This window comes from Capra hircus, chromosome 8 (genome assembly GCF_001704415.2).
Source record: "Capra hircus breed San Clemente chromosome 8, ASM170441v1, whole genome shotgun sequence".
NCBI classification, from domain to species: Eukaryota; Metazoa; Chordata; class Mammalia; order Artiodactyla; family Bovidae; genus Capra; species Capra hircus.
In genome coordinates this window covers 38,838,688-38,855,764 of record NC_030815.1, presented here as the reverse complement: position 1 = coordinate 38,855,764, position 17,077 = coordinate 38,838,688, and the positions used below count along the sequence as shown (strand labels likewise).

General features: G+C 36.5%; 1 protein-coding gene across 2 annotated transcripts in view; it reads left to right on the top strand.

The window, feature by feature from the left end:
* Window positions 1–17,077, top strand: part of RIC1 (RIC1 homolog, RAB6A GEF complex partner 1) — a 142,913-nt gene that overhangs the window by 63,367 nt on the left and 62,469 nt on the right. For both annotated transcript variants that reach the window (XM_018052017.1, XM_005683688.3), the window contains exon 3: window positions 6,482–6,561. In XM_018052017.1, the coding sequence (XP_017907506.1) occupies window positions 6,482–6,561 (80 nt within the window). The remainder of the gene's footprint in view (window positions 1–6,481; window positions 6,562–17,077) is intronic.

The window sequence follows — 17,077 nt, the reverse complement described above, 5'->3', positions numbered from 1 at the left end:
TAAGTAATGATTTCCTTCTTTCATCCTCTTAATACCCTTTATCCTTATGATCTTATGGCCCTAATGCATGGATGTACAAAAAACGTGAACATAAAGAATGTCATATAAATTGCCTGCAGGTCGTTGGACTTCTGTATAGTTCAGTCCAGTAACTCAGTCATGTGCAACTCTTTGTGACCCCATGAGGTGCAGCACGCCAGGCCTCCCTATCCATCACCAACTACCAGAGTTTACTCAAACTCATGAGTCAGTCATGCCATCCTACCATCTCATCCTCTGTCATCCCCTTCACCTCCTGTCTTCAATCTTTCCCAGTATCAGGGTCTTTTCAAGTGAGTCAGTTCTTCGCATCAGGTGGCCAAAATATAGTAGTTTCAGCTTTAGCATCAGTCCTTCCAATAATTCAGGACCGATTTCCTTTAAGATGGACTGGTTGGATCTCTTTGCAGTCCAAGGGACTCTCAAGAGTCTTCTCCAACACCACAGTTCAAAGGCATCAGTTCTTTGGTGCTCAGCTTCCTTTATGGTTCAACTCACATCCATACATGACTACTGGAAAAACCATATCTTTGACTAGACGGACCTTTGTTGGCAAAGTAATGTCTCTGCTTTCTAATATGTTGTCCAGGTTGATCATAACTTTTCTTCCAGGGAGCAAGCATCTTTTAATTTCATGGCTGCAATCACCATCTGCAGTGATTTTGAAGCCCCAAAAAATAAAGTCTGTCACTGTTTTCATTGTTTCCTCATTTATTTGCTATGAAGTGATGGGACCAGATGCCGTAATCTTAGTGTTCTGAATATTGAGCTTTAAGCCAACTTTTTCACTCTCCTCTTTCACTTTCATCAAGAGACTCCTTAGTTGTTCTTCACTTTCTGCCATAAAAGTGGTGTCATCCGCTTCTGAATAACCAACAAATCACAGAAGAAATCAAAAAAGAAATTAAAAAATGCATAGAAATGAATGAAAATAAAAACATAATAACCCAAAACCTATGGGATTCAGTAAAAGCAGTGCTAAGGGGAAGGTTCATAGGAATACAGGCTTACCTCAAGAAACAAGAGAAAAATCAACTAAATAACCTAACTCTACATCTAAAGCTACTAGAAAAAGAAGAAATGAAGAACCCCAGGTCAGTAGAAGGAAAGAAATCATAAAAATTAGGGCAGAAATAAATGAAAAAGAAACAAAGCAGACTATAGCAAAAATCAACAAAGCTAAAAGCTGGTTCTTTGAGAAGATAGATAAAACAGACAAGCCATTAGCCAGACTCATCAAGAAAAATGGGAGAAGCATCAAATCAACAAAATTAGAAATGAAAATGGAGAGATCACAATAGACAACACAGAAATACAAAGGATCATAAGAGACTACTATCAGCAACTATATGCCAATAAAATGGACTAGGAAGAAATGGACAAATTCTTAGAAAACTATAATTTTCCAAAACTAAACCAGGAAGAAATAGAAAATCTTAACAGACCCATCACAAGTGTGGAAATTGAAACTGTGATCAAAAATCTTCCAACAAACAAAAGCCCAGGACCAGATGGCTTCACAACTGAATTCTACCAAATCAGAGCAGAAAAAGAAAAGAAATCTAGATTGGAAAAGAAGTAAAAATCACTGTTTGCAGATGACATGATCTTCTACTTAGAAAACCCTAAAGATGCCACCAGAAAATTACTAGAGCTAATCAATGAATATAGTAAAGTTGCAGGATATAAAATTAACACACACAAATCCCTTGCATTCCTATACACTAACAATGAGAAAACAGAAATTAAGGAAACAATTAATTCACCATTGCAATGAAAAGAATAAAATACTTAGGAATAAATCTATCTAAAGATATAGAAGACCTATATATAGAAAACTATAGAACACTGATGAAAGAAATTAAAGATGACACAGAAAGATGAGAAATATACCTTGTTCCTGGATTGGAAGAGTCAATATAGTGAAAATGAGTATAGTACCCAAAGCAATCTGTAGATTCAGTGCAAGCCCATTCAAGCTATCAGTGGTATTTTTCAGGGACCTAGAACAAATAATTTCACAATTTGTATGGAAATACCAAAACCTTGAATAGCCAAAGCAGTCATGAGAAAGAAGAATGGAACTGGAGGAATCAACCTGCCTGACTTCAGACTATACTACAAAGCTACAGTCATCAAGACAGTATGGTACTGGCACAAAGACAGAAATATAGATCAATGAAACAAAATAGAAAGCCCAGAGATAAATCCATGCACCTATGGACACCTTATCTTTGACAAAGGAGGCAAGAATATACAATGGAGAAAAGACAATCTCTTTAACAAGTGCTGCTGGGAAAATTGGTCAGCCACTTGTAAAAGAATGAAACTAGAACACTTTCTAACACCATACACAAAAATAAACTCAAAATGGATTAAAGATCTAAATGTAAGGCCAGAAACTATAAAACTCCTTGAGGAAAACATAGGCAAAACACTCTCTGACATAAATCACAGCAGGATCCTCTATGACCCACCTCCCAGAGTAATGGAAATAAAAGCAAAAATAAACAAATGGGATCTAATTAAACTTAAAAGCTTTTTCACAACGAAGGAAACTATAAGCAGGGTGAAAAGACAGCCTTCAGAATGGGAGAAAATAATAGCAAATGAAGCAGCTGACAAAGAATCTCAAAAATATGCAAGCAGCTCCTGCAGCTCAATGCCAGAAAAATAAACGACCCAATCAAAAATGGGCCAAAGAACTAAACAGACATTTCTCCAAAGGAGACATGCAGATGGCTAACAAACACATGAAAAGATGTTCAACATCACTCATTATTAGAGAAATGCAAATCAAAACCACAATGAGGTACCATCTCACACCGGTCAGAATGGCTGCTATCAAAACGTCTCCAAACAATAAATGCTAGAGAGTGTGTGGAGAAAAGAGAACCCTCTCACTGTTTGTGGGAGTACAAATTAGTACAGCCAGTATGGATAACAGTGTGGAGATTCCTTAAAGAACTGGAAATAGAACTGCCATACGACCCAGCAATCCCACTGCTGGGCATACACACCAAGGATACCAGAATGGAAAGAGACGCGTGTACCCCAATGTTCATCACAGCACTGTTTACAATAGCCAGGACATGAAAGCAACATAGATGTCATCGGCAGACGAATGGATAAGAAAGCTGTGGTACATATACACAATGGAAATTTACTCAGCTAGTAAAAAGAATGCATTTGAATCGTTCTAATGAGGTGGATGAAACTGGAGCCTATTATACAGAGTGAAGTAAGTCAGAAAGAAAAACACCAATACAGTATATTGATGCATATATATGGAGTTTAGAAAGATGCTAACAGGGACTGTATATGTGAGACAGCAAAAGGGACATAGATACAAAGGACAGATTTTTGAACTCTATGGGAGAAGACGAGGGTGGGATGGTTTGAGAGAATAGCATTGAAACATGTAAATTATCATATGTGAAATAGATTACCAGTCCAGGTTCGATGCATGAGACAAGGTGCGCAGGGCTGGTGCACTGGAATGACCCAGAGGGATGGGATTGGGAGGGAGGTGAGAGGAGGGTTCAGAATGGGGAACACATATACACCATGGCTGATTTTATGTCAATGTATGGCAAAAACCACTACAATATTGTAAAGTAATTAGCCTCCAATTAAAATTTAAAAATTGATTTAAAAAAATTTTTAAAAACAAAAAGTTGTGTCATCTTCATATCTGAGGTTATTGATATTTCTCCCAGCAATATTGATTCCAGCTTGTGCTTCATCCAGCCCAGTGTTTCTAATGATGTATTCTACATATAAGTTAAATAAGCAGGTTGACAATATACAGCCTTGACATATTCCTTTCCCAATGTGGAACCAGTCTGTTGTTCCATGTCCAGTTCTAACAGTTGCTTCCTGGACCTCTGTAGTTAAAGCCATATAATCCAGTAATATGCCTTGGAGAAAGAAAAAAATATTTTAAGATTAGGAATGATAACAGGAAGATTAGGAATAACAAGAAAGAGAACTTTGAAGTTCTTTATTTTGTCTTTTCATTAACTTTTTAGAAAAGCTGGTCTTAGAGTGTGTACTTATGTTTATTATATATACTAGAAGAAGGTTTCGAGTTATATACTTAAATTTGCAGTATTTGGGGATAAGAAGAGAAGGACGATCTAACTATGGTCTCACTACATAATAATAACAGTTTTGGTATAGATACAGAAAGATGCTTTTTTTTAAGAACGATCGTTTACCACCAAAACTTTTGTTGTTCAAAGGCAGGCGTGTTTATGAAATTATCGCTGATGAAATCATTAATATCTGGAAATATATAACATTTGATATACATGCAAAGCCAACTTTAGCTGCTAGAGATGATTGATAGAGAATACCAAAATAGTATATTTGTAATACCAAAATAGCCATATTTGTAATCTCATCTAGTATACTGTCATCTAGTATACTGTCTATGTAAGGTTTCTAAATGCTGGGGCAAAGTGATGCTGTATTTTCCCTGGCATTATAGTCTTCTAAGCAGTTGTTAAAATTCTCAAATATTATTAGCATTTGATGTTCTGAAATGTTAAACTTTTGACTTTGAGTGACTGATACTCCAGACAAAGTATGTATGTTATTTATCTAAGTACTGTACTATGTTGTTTTACTTTTCTAGCCCATGCAATAGTAGAGTTTACACATTTTAGTCAGTAATCTATATAGGGGTCGTGACATCTGTGAAACTTTTAGTATGGTTTTTATTTGCATCCATTTTCTTTTTGATCTCATAGTTTTCACATTAGAATAATATAAAATTGTACATGAGGAATTAGAATGACTATCTTATCTGGAGGATTTTATCCTTTTTTCTTTGGTATCCCAATATGTTGAAATAGAGTTTTGGAAAACATTATGAAATATTAACATTTTTAGCTTAAAAACAGATCACCTGGCTTTCCTGAAGAAATTGAGTGTTTCCTCTTGCATTCCTTTATATGAAAAACAGAAAACCTGTACTGGAAAGAAATTTGAAACCTTGAATAATTTTTTAATTTTTTTTTTTTTCAGTTCTGTTTTTGGTAAAAGCTGTCCTGCCACTAAAATGCCAGGAATTCAGTATGAATATAAAGTAGTTTGAGTAAAACATTGCCACTTGATTCTGTTATGTCTGAAAGTATCTGGTTCAGTTCAGTTCAGTCGCTCAGTCTTGTCCGACTCTTTGTGACCCATGAATCGCAGCACGCCAGGCCTCCCTGTCCATCACCAAACTCACTCAAACTCATGTCCATTGAGTTGGTGATGCCATCCAGCCATCTCATCCTCTGTCGTCCCCTTCTCCTGCCCCCCAATCCCTCCCAGCATCAGAGTCTTCCAATGAGTCAACTCTTTGCGTGAGGTTCGTTTAGAAAAAGCTAAATACAGGTTTGTTTTATATTTATATAAGTGTAAAATGGTTGGTTGAGCTTCATAAGTAAATATCTGCCATGATCATATGACATTTTGTTTTAGAACAATTTATAATTTTTTAATTGAAATGTAGTTGATTTGCAATGCTGTATTAATTGCTGTGCAGCATAGTGATTCATTTATACATATATATACACACACATGATCTTTTTAATATTCTTTTCCATTATAGTTTATCACAGGATATTGAATATTGAATGTAGATCCCTGTGCAATACAGTATGACCTTGTTATTTGTCCATTCCTTATATAAAAATTTGTATCTGCCTGATCCTAAACTCCCAGTCTGTCCATCCCCAACCCTGGCAATCATGTCTGTTTTAGCTATCTGTTAGTCTGTTTCTGTCCTGAAAATATGTGTCATTTGTGTCATATTTTAGGTTCCATATATAAGTGATATTGTATGGTATTTTTCTTTCTGACCTAGTTAATACAGTTTGAAGCATTTTGCTAACTTAGAAAAATTAGCTGATGTTCAAACTTTTGAAATTGAAGTTTCTCTATTTTTCTTCTGTCTCAAGAGTATATTTTGTAGTAAATCAGGCTAATTTATTGATTTTGAAATGTATAAAGTATGTTGAATTTCATCATACTATTACCATTTGGTGGTGTCATTGCTTTAAAAACTCAGAAAAATTTTACCATATTATTCCAGAGTTCAGAACAGTCTGTATATTTTGCAAAATAGCCATCTATTACCTGAATAATAGCTATTTTAGAATACTAATGTCTACAGCTTATTATAAATTATTAATTTCAATTACCTATGGAATATTTTGAAACCTATAAATTCCTTTCATGAGTTACTTTATGAACAAGATAGATTATACTGAAACATAGTGATTCATTTACTTGGATAATTTAGCTGTAGATCTTCAAAAGAGTATTCTTAAGAGTAAAATATTTTCAAAGAAAGAAATACTTTGAAATAAATACTTTAAATAAAATTAAAATTAAGGTTACAATCATAGCTTTACCCTTTAATTCATGGTAAATAAAATTTATCTTTCAGACGGCAAATGGCTACATCTTGTTTTTTCACATAACAACTACAAGAGGGGACAAGTACCTTTATGAACCAGTGTATCCCAAGTAAGTTCATTATCTTTTATTTTTTTAATATTTAATTTGTGTACTTTGTATTCACAAAATGTTGCAGTTTAGGGTTGTCTGGAGTGCTGGGCCAGCATTTCCAAAAACACTGTTTCAGAAATTACCAAGTCTTCAAACTGCTGTCACTTGAATAAAAAAAAATTCTATAGTAAGTCTGGAAATCTTGGATGAATATGTTCTGTAATGTTTTATGGGAAAGCCCAAATGAACTTTTTGGCCAGCCCAATACTGTCCCCCTTCTTGGACATTCAGAATCACTACTAACATACTCTAGCTCAGCATTCTTTAGTCTCCATTGGGGTGCATGAGCCAAGAGATTGTGAAGAGAAGAGGCAAAATGTCAGCCAGCTATAGGCACTTTTCCCTGTATATTTTAGTATGTGCATAGACTAAGCATGTAGCCCCGAAAGGATTTGAGGGAGCTTGGACTTTTGATCTTTAATCTTCGTTGTTCAGTATGTTTTATATTGTTTTGTTGTTGTTGTTGTTTGCCTTTTGAAATAAGAACATTTTATTGAAAGAACTTTTGAAATAAAATAACATAATTTTCAAGTATGACACCTTTTTTAAAAAAAAGATCAAGCCATTAAAACTGGATGAAAATAAAATTAATTATTTATCACATTTCTAGACGGTGGAAGACAGATGTTATTAGTTATATAAGAAGTGAAAGAGAAAATAGATTTCATTTTATGAAAGTTTAAATTTCTGAAAATCAACAGTGATAAAACAAACATTAAAAGTAGCAAACTGAGGGAAAATTATGCAGTTGATAGGACCAAGGCTTACTATTTTTTATATGAAGGAGTCATAAATGGCTAAGAAACACAAAGATTTGAAAAATAAATAGGTAAAAGCAATCTTATAAGAGGAAATGTAATCCATTTTAATTCTCAGTTTAAACACATTCCTGTAAATAAAAAGCAATAAACAGGGTCACCTTATAGGTGATTATTATTATTATTATTCTCTTCTAGATGGGCAGGGGAGGTAAATGACATCTTTGGAAACAGTGAAAAATACACTTCATTTCACCAACAAGATTTACATGTATTTCCAGTGTTTTGAAACAGTATTTTGAGATTCATTTTTTGTTTCCCAAAGATTTTTTAAAGTTTCTTACCTTGTAATACTAACTAGTATCCCAACAATGCATGAATTTTGCTGTTTGACTGCATATGTTAAGCTAGAGAAGTAAAGAGCATTATTATTATTTTTTGACTTGGATGATCTTCATTGTACTGAAGATTTTTTAGTATGTGAGCCTCAATAAAGTATGCATTGCCTTAGAGCAGCATGAATAATGAAAGGGGATATAGCCTTTGATGTCAGATAGACTTGGAATTAAATGTCAGTTCTGCTGTTTTTCAGCTGTATGACTTCTATCAAGTTAATCCCTCTAAAACCTCAGTTTCTTCATCTGTAGAATGAGATAGCAGTTGTTATTATTTCAAGGATTAAATAAGATCATGCATATTAAATGTTTAGATAAGCACGTAGTAGATGGAAAAAGTAATATGGACAACTGCTGTTTTTTGTACGCTTTTCCTGTGTTAGTTGCTCAGTCGTGTCTGACTCTTTGTGATCCCATAGACTGGCAGGCTCCTCTGTCCATGGGATTTCGCAGGCAAGAATACTGTATGTTGTACATTTTTTGCTTTTGAGTTGATAGTATACTCTTTTTAGAGTCTAACTGCTAGTAACTACTGCATAAAGTGGAATAAAATCTCTTATATGGGAATAGTTTTGCAGAGCAAATTAATCAGTTTATTATGTATTAGGCTGGCCAAAATATGTGATGGAAAGCCCTAGCAAACTTTTTGGCCAATCGAATATTTGTGTGCTAGACTACTTTCTAGTTGGATTTTTTAGTCTAGTAAGTTTCTTAGTTTTTCTAGTAGAACCTGTTTATAAAATGGGAATAAAAATATTTTCCTCTTCAGTTCTTTGCAGGATTATATGGCTTAGGTTTTTAAAATCTGATTTGAGGGGAGTTTTTAAAAAATACTTAGTTTTTATAGGATGTAAGATAGGCACAGGGAGGTATTGCATGACATAGGGAATACAGCCAATATTTTGTAATAACTGTAAATGGAAAGTAACCTTTAAAAATTGTATAGAATTTTTAAATGAAAAAAAATTAGTTTTAACGAGTGTATTATTATCTGTGCCATTGTAAACACTTACGCGGTTCAAGACACTGTTCTAAGCACTTTTCAAATTCATTTAATCCCTGTCGCAACCTGATGAGGTAGTTATGGACAGTTACTTGCATCAGAGAGGCCAAGTAACCCACCTAGAGTCACACACTAGTAAATGACACACTCAGGATCAGACCTAAATGTTGTAACTTCAAAATCTGTGTATTTAATCACCAGTACTGCACTGCCTCAATCCTCTTTCATTCTAGTCATCTGTTACTCTTGGATTTATTTGGGGAGTTAGGAATTTAAGAAAAAAGAAAGGATGAATGATCTGGAGTGGTTTATAATAGTCTTAAAGAATAAAGGCAGCATAGTTGAGACCAGTAGTCAGTCATCTTCTCAATTTTAGAAATACTATTATCTCTTGCTTCTCTTTTCTGAATCTTATGAGTTTATCATATGAGTTTTTCTAGAGTATCTCAGCATCGTCAAATTATGTGACAGCATCTTAACTCTCAGACTGCCTATCTTTTCTCATATGCTCCATCTTTGTTGTTGTTTAGTCACTAAGTCATGTCTCACTCTTTTATGACCCTGTGGACTGCAACTTCCCAGGCTCCTCTGTCCATGGGATTTCCCAGGCGAGAATACAGGAGTGGGTTGCAGACATGGGTTGAACCCATGTCTCATGCATTGCAGGCAGATTCTTTACCACGGAACCACCAGGGGAGCCATGCTCTATCTTAGAACAGGTTGTTGTTCAGTTGCTCAGTCATGTTTGACTCTGTGACCCCATGGACTGCAGCATGCCAGGCTTCCCAGAGTTTGCTCAAACTCATGTCCATTGAGTTGGTGTTGCTATCCAGCCATCTCCTCCTCTGTTGTCCCCTTCTCCTTCTGCCTTCTGTCTTTCCCAGCATCAGGGTCTTTTCTAATGAATCGACTCTTCACATCAGGTAGCCAAAGGATTGGAGCTTCAGCATCAGTCCTTCCAGTGAATATTCAGGATTCATTTCCTTTAGGATTGACTGGTTTGATATCCATGCAGAGATCACGGATTTAGAGGGTATGGACTTAGAGGGCATTGTGTTAAGTGAAATAAACCAGACAGAAAGACAGAAAAAGAAAGACAAATACTGTATATCACTTCTATGCGGAAGCTAAAAAATGTAACAAACTAATGAATATAACAAAAAAGAAACAGACTCACAGATACAGAGAACAAACTACTGGTTACCTGTGAGGAGAGGGGCAATATAGGCATGAGAGAGTAGTAGATAGAAACTATTGAGTGTAAGATAGACTACAAGGATATATTGAACAGCACAGGAAATTTATCCAATATTTTGTGACAACTGTAAATGGAGTATTATCTTTAAAAAATTATATTCAATGCACAAATAGTGAGAGACATAAACAGTAAAAAGTGAAATTGTGAACCTAGTCTGCTTTTTCAGATTCCAGTCTTGTTTCACTTTCCAATTAGCTTTATATTTGAGTAAATAAATACCTAGGAGTTGAATTGCTGGGGCATATCACATTTAAGATTGGAGGATGGACGTTGTATTACGTATCGAGTGTCTGATTTTTATTCTTTTGCTTTAAAGAATGTTGAGGTTTGTCTTGGAGAGCAGTTAAGTTGGAGATTTTCTTGATCCTTTTGGAGCTTATTTATATATATTTTAGGGCAGATTCAACCTTTAGGCTACATTAGAACTTCTGATCTCTATACTAACGTCCTGGGTCTTTAAACAGGTCTCTTTGATCTGGTCAGAACTAGGATTTCCCCAAGGCCTCTATGAGCTCTACAACTTGAAACTCTGGAAGTTTTTCTTTGGCTGACCTTGTGGAGTTTCCCTACATACAGGCGTAGCTTAGTATTTAGCAACATTTAAGGGGAACCTATATTGGTTTCCAGAGCTCTTTTTCTATATCTCCTGCCTCTCTTGTACTGTTCCACAAATAGCTGCTTCTGCTTCCCTAAACTTTAATCTTCTTCTGCTCAACTTAACAAGACTGCTGTATTATGCTTGTGTTCTCCTAACTTACATGGTAATATCAAAAGTGACTTCTACCAGAAAGCTTTGTTTGCCTCCCTTCACTCAGGAGTACATCCTTGTGCTGCCTGTTATGCAGTGTCTGAAAACTGTTTCTTATATTTTGTCCAGTTTTCTTTTTTTTTTTTTTTAATTGTATCTGGAGGGCTAATTTGGCACCAGTTTTCGGTTATAGCAATAAAGTGACTGACCATCTATGTCCCTGTCAGTCAACTTTAGTCTGTTTTCACTGGGTATGTTTTAGCACATTTAAGATATCATCGTTTTATTTCATCCCAAAGTGCTTTCATTATTGACATTCTGGTAAACAATTAGATTGACTCGGAATGATGCCATATGAGGTACAGAGTTTGAGGAAAGAAAACATCCTGAGCCTTACCAGAACTCTGGTTGGAGAATCAAAGCCTTTTGGTCCAGAAGTCACCTCGGACTGCCAGAACTTGCTGGATCAAGTCTAACACATTCCAGACATTTTAAAACTTGATAATCTGAGTTGTAAGAGAGTAGATCTTAAAAGTTCTCATCACAAGGGAAAAAAAGTGTAATTATATGAGATGTTGGATGTTAATCTTACTGAGGTAATTATTTTAAAAAATATATGTAAATCGTTTTGTTGTGCACCTTAAACTCATACAGGGTTCTATGTCAGTTACACCTCAGTAAACTGGGGAAAAAGAAAAGATGTGAAAATCTGAAATTAGATTCATTTTCATTATCATCATCAAATACTTATTGTGTGCTATAGTATCACTTGTAAGACATTAGCTGTCCTGATGCTGGAAAGGTATAAGATGCTAGTGAAGAAATAAGTATTTAACGGCAGTATAAAATAGCAAATGCCAAGTGAACATCCCTAAAAGTGGTAATATTAATAGCATTTCAGGCAAAGATGCTGGAGTTGTCAGGGAAAGTTTTGTAGCTAGGGACATTTGAGCTACACTTAGAAGGAAAGATAGGCCTTGGGTAAGTTGCATTGCTAGGAAAACACTGTACTTCTGAAATTCCTGTCCCATGTCCCTGTGTTATTGTGCCCTCCATACCCCTCCTGGCCCCTCTGCCACAAGATTTATCAGATCATCTGCCATGTTGTTTCCTTTGAAGTGAAGTCAAGTCAGGTCGCTTAGTCATGTCCAACTCATTGTGCCCCATGGACTGTAGCCTACCACGCTCCTCTGTCCATGGGATTTTCCAGGCAAGAGTACTGGAGTGGGTTGCCATTTCCTTCTCCAGAGGATCCTCCCAACCCAGGGATTGAACCTGGGTCTCCCGCATTGTAGGCGCAGACATCTGAGCCACCTCGTTGTTTTCTTTAGCTGGCATTTGAAGTATTTGAGATTTCTTGCACAAATAGACTTTGTTGAAATAAATGCCTGTTGAGTTTAATTGCAATGGCACCCCACTCCAGTCCTCTTGCCTGGAAAGTCCCATGGACGGAGGAGCCTGGTAGGCTGCAGTCCATGGGGTCGTGAAGAGTTGGCACGACTGAGCAGCTTCACTTTCTCTTTTCACTTTCATGCATTGGAGAAGGCAGTGGCACCCCACTCCAGTATTCTTGCTTGGAGACTCCCAGAGACAGAGGAGCCAAGTGGGCTGCCATCTATGGGGTTGCACAGAGTCGGACACGACTGAAGCAACTTAGCAGCAGCAGCAGAGTTTAATTGTGTGCGCACACATGTGTGTGCGCATGCGCATGTGTGCAGTCTTGTCTGACTCTTTGCAACCCCATGGGTCTGTAGCCCGCCAGGCTTCTGTGTCTGTGGAATTTCTCAAGCAAGAATACTGGAGTGGGTTGCCATTTCTTTCTCTAGGGAATCTGCCAGACCCAGGGATCTCTTGTCTCTTGTATTGGCAGGTGGAATTTTTACCACTGTGCCACCTGGGAAGCCCTTACTTAATTGCATAGTGAAACTTTGCTTTTAATTCATGAAAAATACATCAGTAAAACAAAACTCTAAAAATGGCTTAATTTCATTTTTCATTCTTTCTTATGATATTGGACTTAGTATTATTACTTCTAATAAATACATAGCAGTTTAGAGATGTGGATTTGAATAGGATTTGAAACTGGAGACACCTGGGTTTCAATCTGTGTCCTACTATTTGCAGGCATTGACTTGGAAAAGATGCTTGTTCAGTTATTTTCTATGCTTTTGTGCATCTGTAAGATAAGAGCAGTGAATTAGTAGGTCTTTAGTAAGTTGCAGTTGTCATTGTCTGGGTTGCCTTTTGAATTATTAAACATAATCTACTTCCACTGGACATTTGACAATGTGTTTTCAGAAAAGAAGGAAATTCAGGTTCACTAAAATATGATTTCTCTTATAATCCATTTATTTCTCTGTGGTTAGTAGCAATGCCCCTTCTTTCATTTCTAATTTTAGTAAGTTGAATCTTTTTTCCTTTAGGTTTTTCAGTTTTATTGATGTTTTCAGAGAACTACCTGTGCTTTATTTGATTTTCTCTATTATTTTCCAGTTTCCTGGGGGGTTTTTTGTTGTTGTTCATATCCATTCCAATCTTCATGATAGCCTTCCGTCTGCTAGTTTTGTTGTAAATCACATCCACCTCTTTAAGTTTGCTCTTCTCTAGTTCATTTTAAGGAGTGAAGTTAGATTATAGATTTGAGATTTTTCTTCTTTTTAAAGTTTAAGCATCTTGGCTGTAAATTTTCCTCTGATGACTGCATTTACTGCCCTCTATGACACTGTGTTTTCATTTTCATTAGTCTCAAAGGATTTTCTAATTTTCCTTTTGGTCTTTTCTTTACCCTGTTGGTGGTCTCTGAGACTTGTTTAATTTCTACATTTTTGTATATTTTCTAATTTCCCTTGTGTTATTGCTATGTGGTTTCATTCCATGGTGATCAGATACTTTGCATGATTTCAGTCTTTTTAAATGTATTGAGGCATTTTGGTGACCTAATGTGTTCTATCCTAGAGAATGTTTCATGTACATTTGTGAAAGAATGTGTATTCTGCTATTACCTGGTAGTTTGGTATGTGTCTTAGGTCTGAGTGATTTATAATGTTCAGATTCTCTTATTTCCTTACTAATCTTTTGTCTAATTGTACTGTACATTATTGAAAGTGGGGTATTGAAATGTCCAGTTGTTACTTTTGAACTATTTCTCCCTTCATTTGCTTCAGTATTTGCTTCATAAGTTTTCGGACTCTTGTTATTAAAAGTTTATCTGTTTATAATAGTTACGTCGTCTTGCTGGATTGACTCTTTCATCATTATGCGGTGTCCTTTATCTCTTGTAACAATTTTTTGTTTAAAGTATTTTGTCAGATATTACTACAACCGCCTAGCTCTGTCTTAGTTACTATTTGCATGAAATATTTTTTCATCCTTTCATATTCACTTATTTCTTTTGCTCTAAAATGAGTTTCTTATAGAAAACTTAGAGGTGGGATCATATATTTCTTTAATCTGTTCAGTCAGTGTGCCTTTTAATTGGAGAGTTCAATCTGTTTGCATATAAAGTAATTGATGGTAAGAAAGGAATTCTGCTATTTTGCTGTTTGTTTTTCATGTGTCATATCCTTTTTGATGCTCAGTTCTTTTGTGTTTAATTTTGATTCCTTTTTCATTTCCTTTTCTCTGTATATTTTTAGTTTTTCTCAGTGGTTACCTTGGGAATTACTTAGCATCTTACATTTAAACAACCTAGATTGAATTAATAGCTTGATTACAATACTAAAGCTGTGTTCCTGTACAACTTCATCCCTCTTATTTCCTCTTATTGTCACACATTACATCATTATGCATTGTGAGTCCATAATGTAGATATAGAATTATCTTTTCATTCATTGTTGTTGTTCGTTTCTCAGTTGCGTCCAACTCTTTGCTACCCCATGGATGGCGGCATGCCAGGCTTCCCTGTCCTTCGCTGTCTCCCTGAGTATGTTCAATCTCAAGTCCATTGAGTCTATGATACCATCTAACCATCTCATCCTCTGCTGCCCCCTTCTCCTTTTGCCCTCCATCTTTCCTATCATTTGGGTCTTTTCCAGTGAGGTGGCTCTTCACATGAGATGGGCAAAATATTGGAGCTTCAGTATCAGTTCTTCCAGTGAATAATCAGGATTGATTTCCTTTAGGATTGGGAAGGAAAACCCTAACCCTAAACCCTAACCCTGGTTTGGTCTCCTTAAAGTCCAGGGGACTCTCGAGAATCTTCTCTAGTGCCACAGTTTGAAAGCAGCAGTTCTTCCTTTGATGCTCAGCTCAGCTTTCTTTATGGTCCAGCTCTCACATCCGTACATGACTACTGGAAAAACCATAGCTTTGACTATACGGACCTTTGTAGGCAAAGTGATATCTCTGCCTTTTAATATGCTGTCTAGCTTGGTCATGACTTTTCTCCCAAGGAGTAAGCATCTTTTAATTTCATGGCTGGAGTCAGTGATTCTGGAGCCCAAGAAAATAAAGTCTGTCACTATTTCCATTTTTTCCCCCATCTAGCTGCCATGAAGTGATGGGACCAGATGCCATGATCTTCATTTTTTGCATGTTGAGTTTTAAGCCAGTTTTTTCACTCTCCTCTTTCACTTTGATTAAGAGACTCTTTAGTTCCTCTTCGGTTTCTGCCATTAGGGTGGTGTCATCTGCATATCTGAAGTTACTGATATTTCTCCCAGTAATCTTGATTCCAGCTTGAGCTTCATCCAAGCAGGCATTTTGCATGATGTACTCTACGTAGAAATTAAATAAGCAAGGTGACAGTATGTAGCTTTGACATACTCCTTTCCCAATTTTGAACCTCTGCTTCTTACTGTTGCTTCTTGACCTGCATGCAGGTTTCTTAGGAGACAGGCAAGGTGGTCTGGTATTTCCATCTCTTTGAGAATGTTCCATAGTTTGTTGTGATCCACACAGTCAAAGGCTTTAGCGTAGTCAGTGATGCAGAAGTAATGTTTTTCTGGAATTCCCTTGCTTTTTCTATGACCCATCGGATATTGGCAGTTTGATCTCTGGTTCCTCTGCCTTTTCTGAATCCAGCTTGAACATTTGGAGGTTCTCAGTTCACATACTGTTGAAGCCTAGCTTGAAGGATTTTGCGCATTACCTTGCTAGCATGTGAAATGAGCGCAATTGTACAGTAGTTTGAACTTTCTTTGGCATTGCCCTTGTTTGGAATTGGGATGAAAACTGACCTTTTCCAGTCCTATGGCCACTGCTGAGTTTTCCAAATTTGTTGGCATATTGAGTGCAGCACTTTAGCAGCAGCATCTTTTAGGATTGAGATAGCTCAGCTGGAATTCCATCACTCCCAGTAGCTTTGTTTGTAGTAATGCTTCCAAAGGTCCACTTGACTTCACACTCCAGGATGTCTGGCTGTAGGTGAGTGATCACACCATCATGGTTATCTGGATCATTAGGACCTTTTTTTGTATAGTTCTTCTGTGTATTCTTGACGCCTGTTCTTAATATCTTCTATTTCTGTTAGGTCCATACCATTTCTATTTTTTATTGTGCCCATCTTTGCATGAAATGTTCCCTTGGTATCTCTGATTTTCTTGAAGAGATCCTAGTCTTTCCTATTCTGTTGTATTCCTCTGTTTCTATGCATTGTTCATTTAAGAAGACTTTCTTATCTCTCTTTGTTATTCTTTGGAATTCTGCATTCAGATGGGTATGTCCTTTTTTTCTCATTTGCCTTTCATTTCTCCTCTTTTCTCAGCTATTTGTAAGCCCTCCTCAGACAACCATTTGCCTTGCTGCATTTCTTTTTCTTAGGGATGGTCTTGATCACTGCCTCCTTAACAGTGCTACGAACCTCCATCCATAGTTCTTCAGGCACTCCATCTGTCAGATCTAATCCCTTGAATCTATTTGCCACTTCTACTGTATAATCAATCATAAGGAATTTGGTTTAGGTTATACCTGAATGGCCTAGTGGTTTTCCCTACTTTCTTCGATTTAAGTCTGAATTTGGCAATAAGGTGTTCATGAATGAGCATGCAGGCTTAGTTGCTCTGCAGCATGTGGGATCTTAGTTCCCCAATCAGGAATTGAGCTCACATCCCCTGCACTGCACAATAGATTCTTTACCACTGGACCACTAGGGGGATTCTTTACCGCTGGACCACTAGGGAAGTCCTGAGGATCCCTTGTATATGACAAGTCACTTCCCTTGTTGCTTTCAAGATTCTGTCTTTCATTAGTTTACAGATTATGTATCTTGGTGTGAATCTTTTAAAATTTATCCTTCTTCGGAGTTTGCTATGTTCATTGGATAGTAGATTTCATGTCTTCATTATATTTGGAACATTTTTAAACATTATTTCC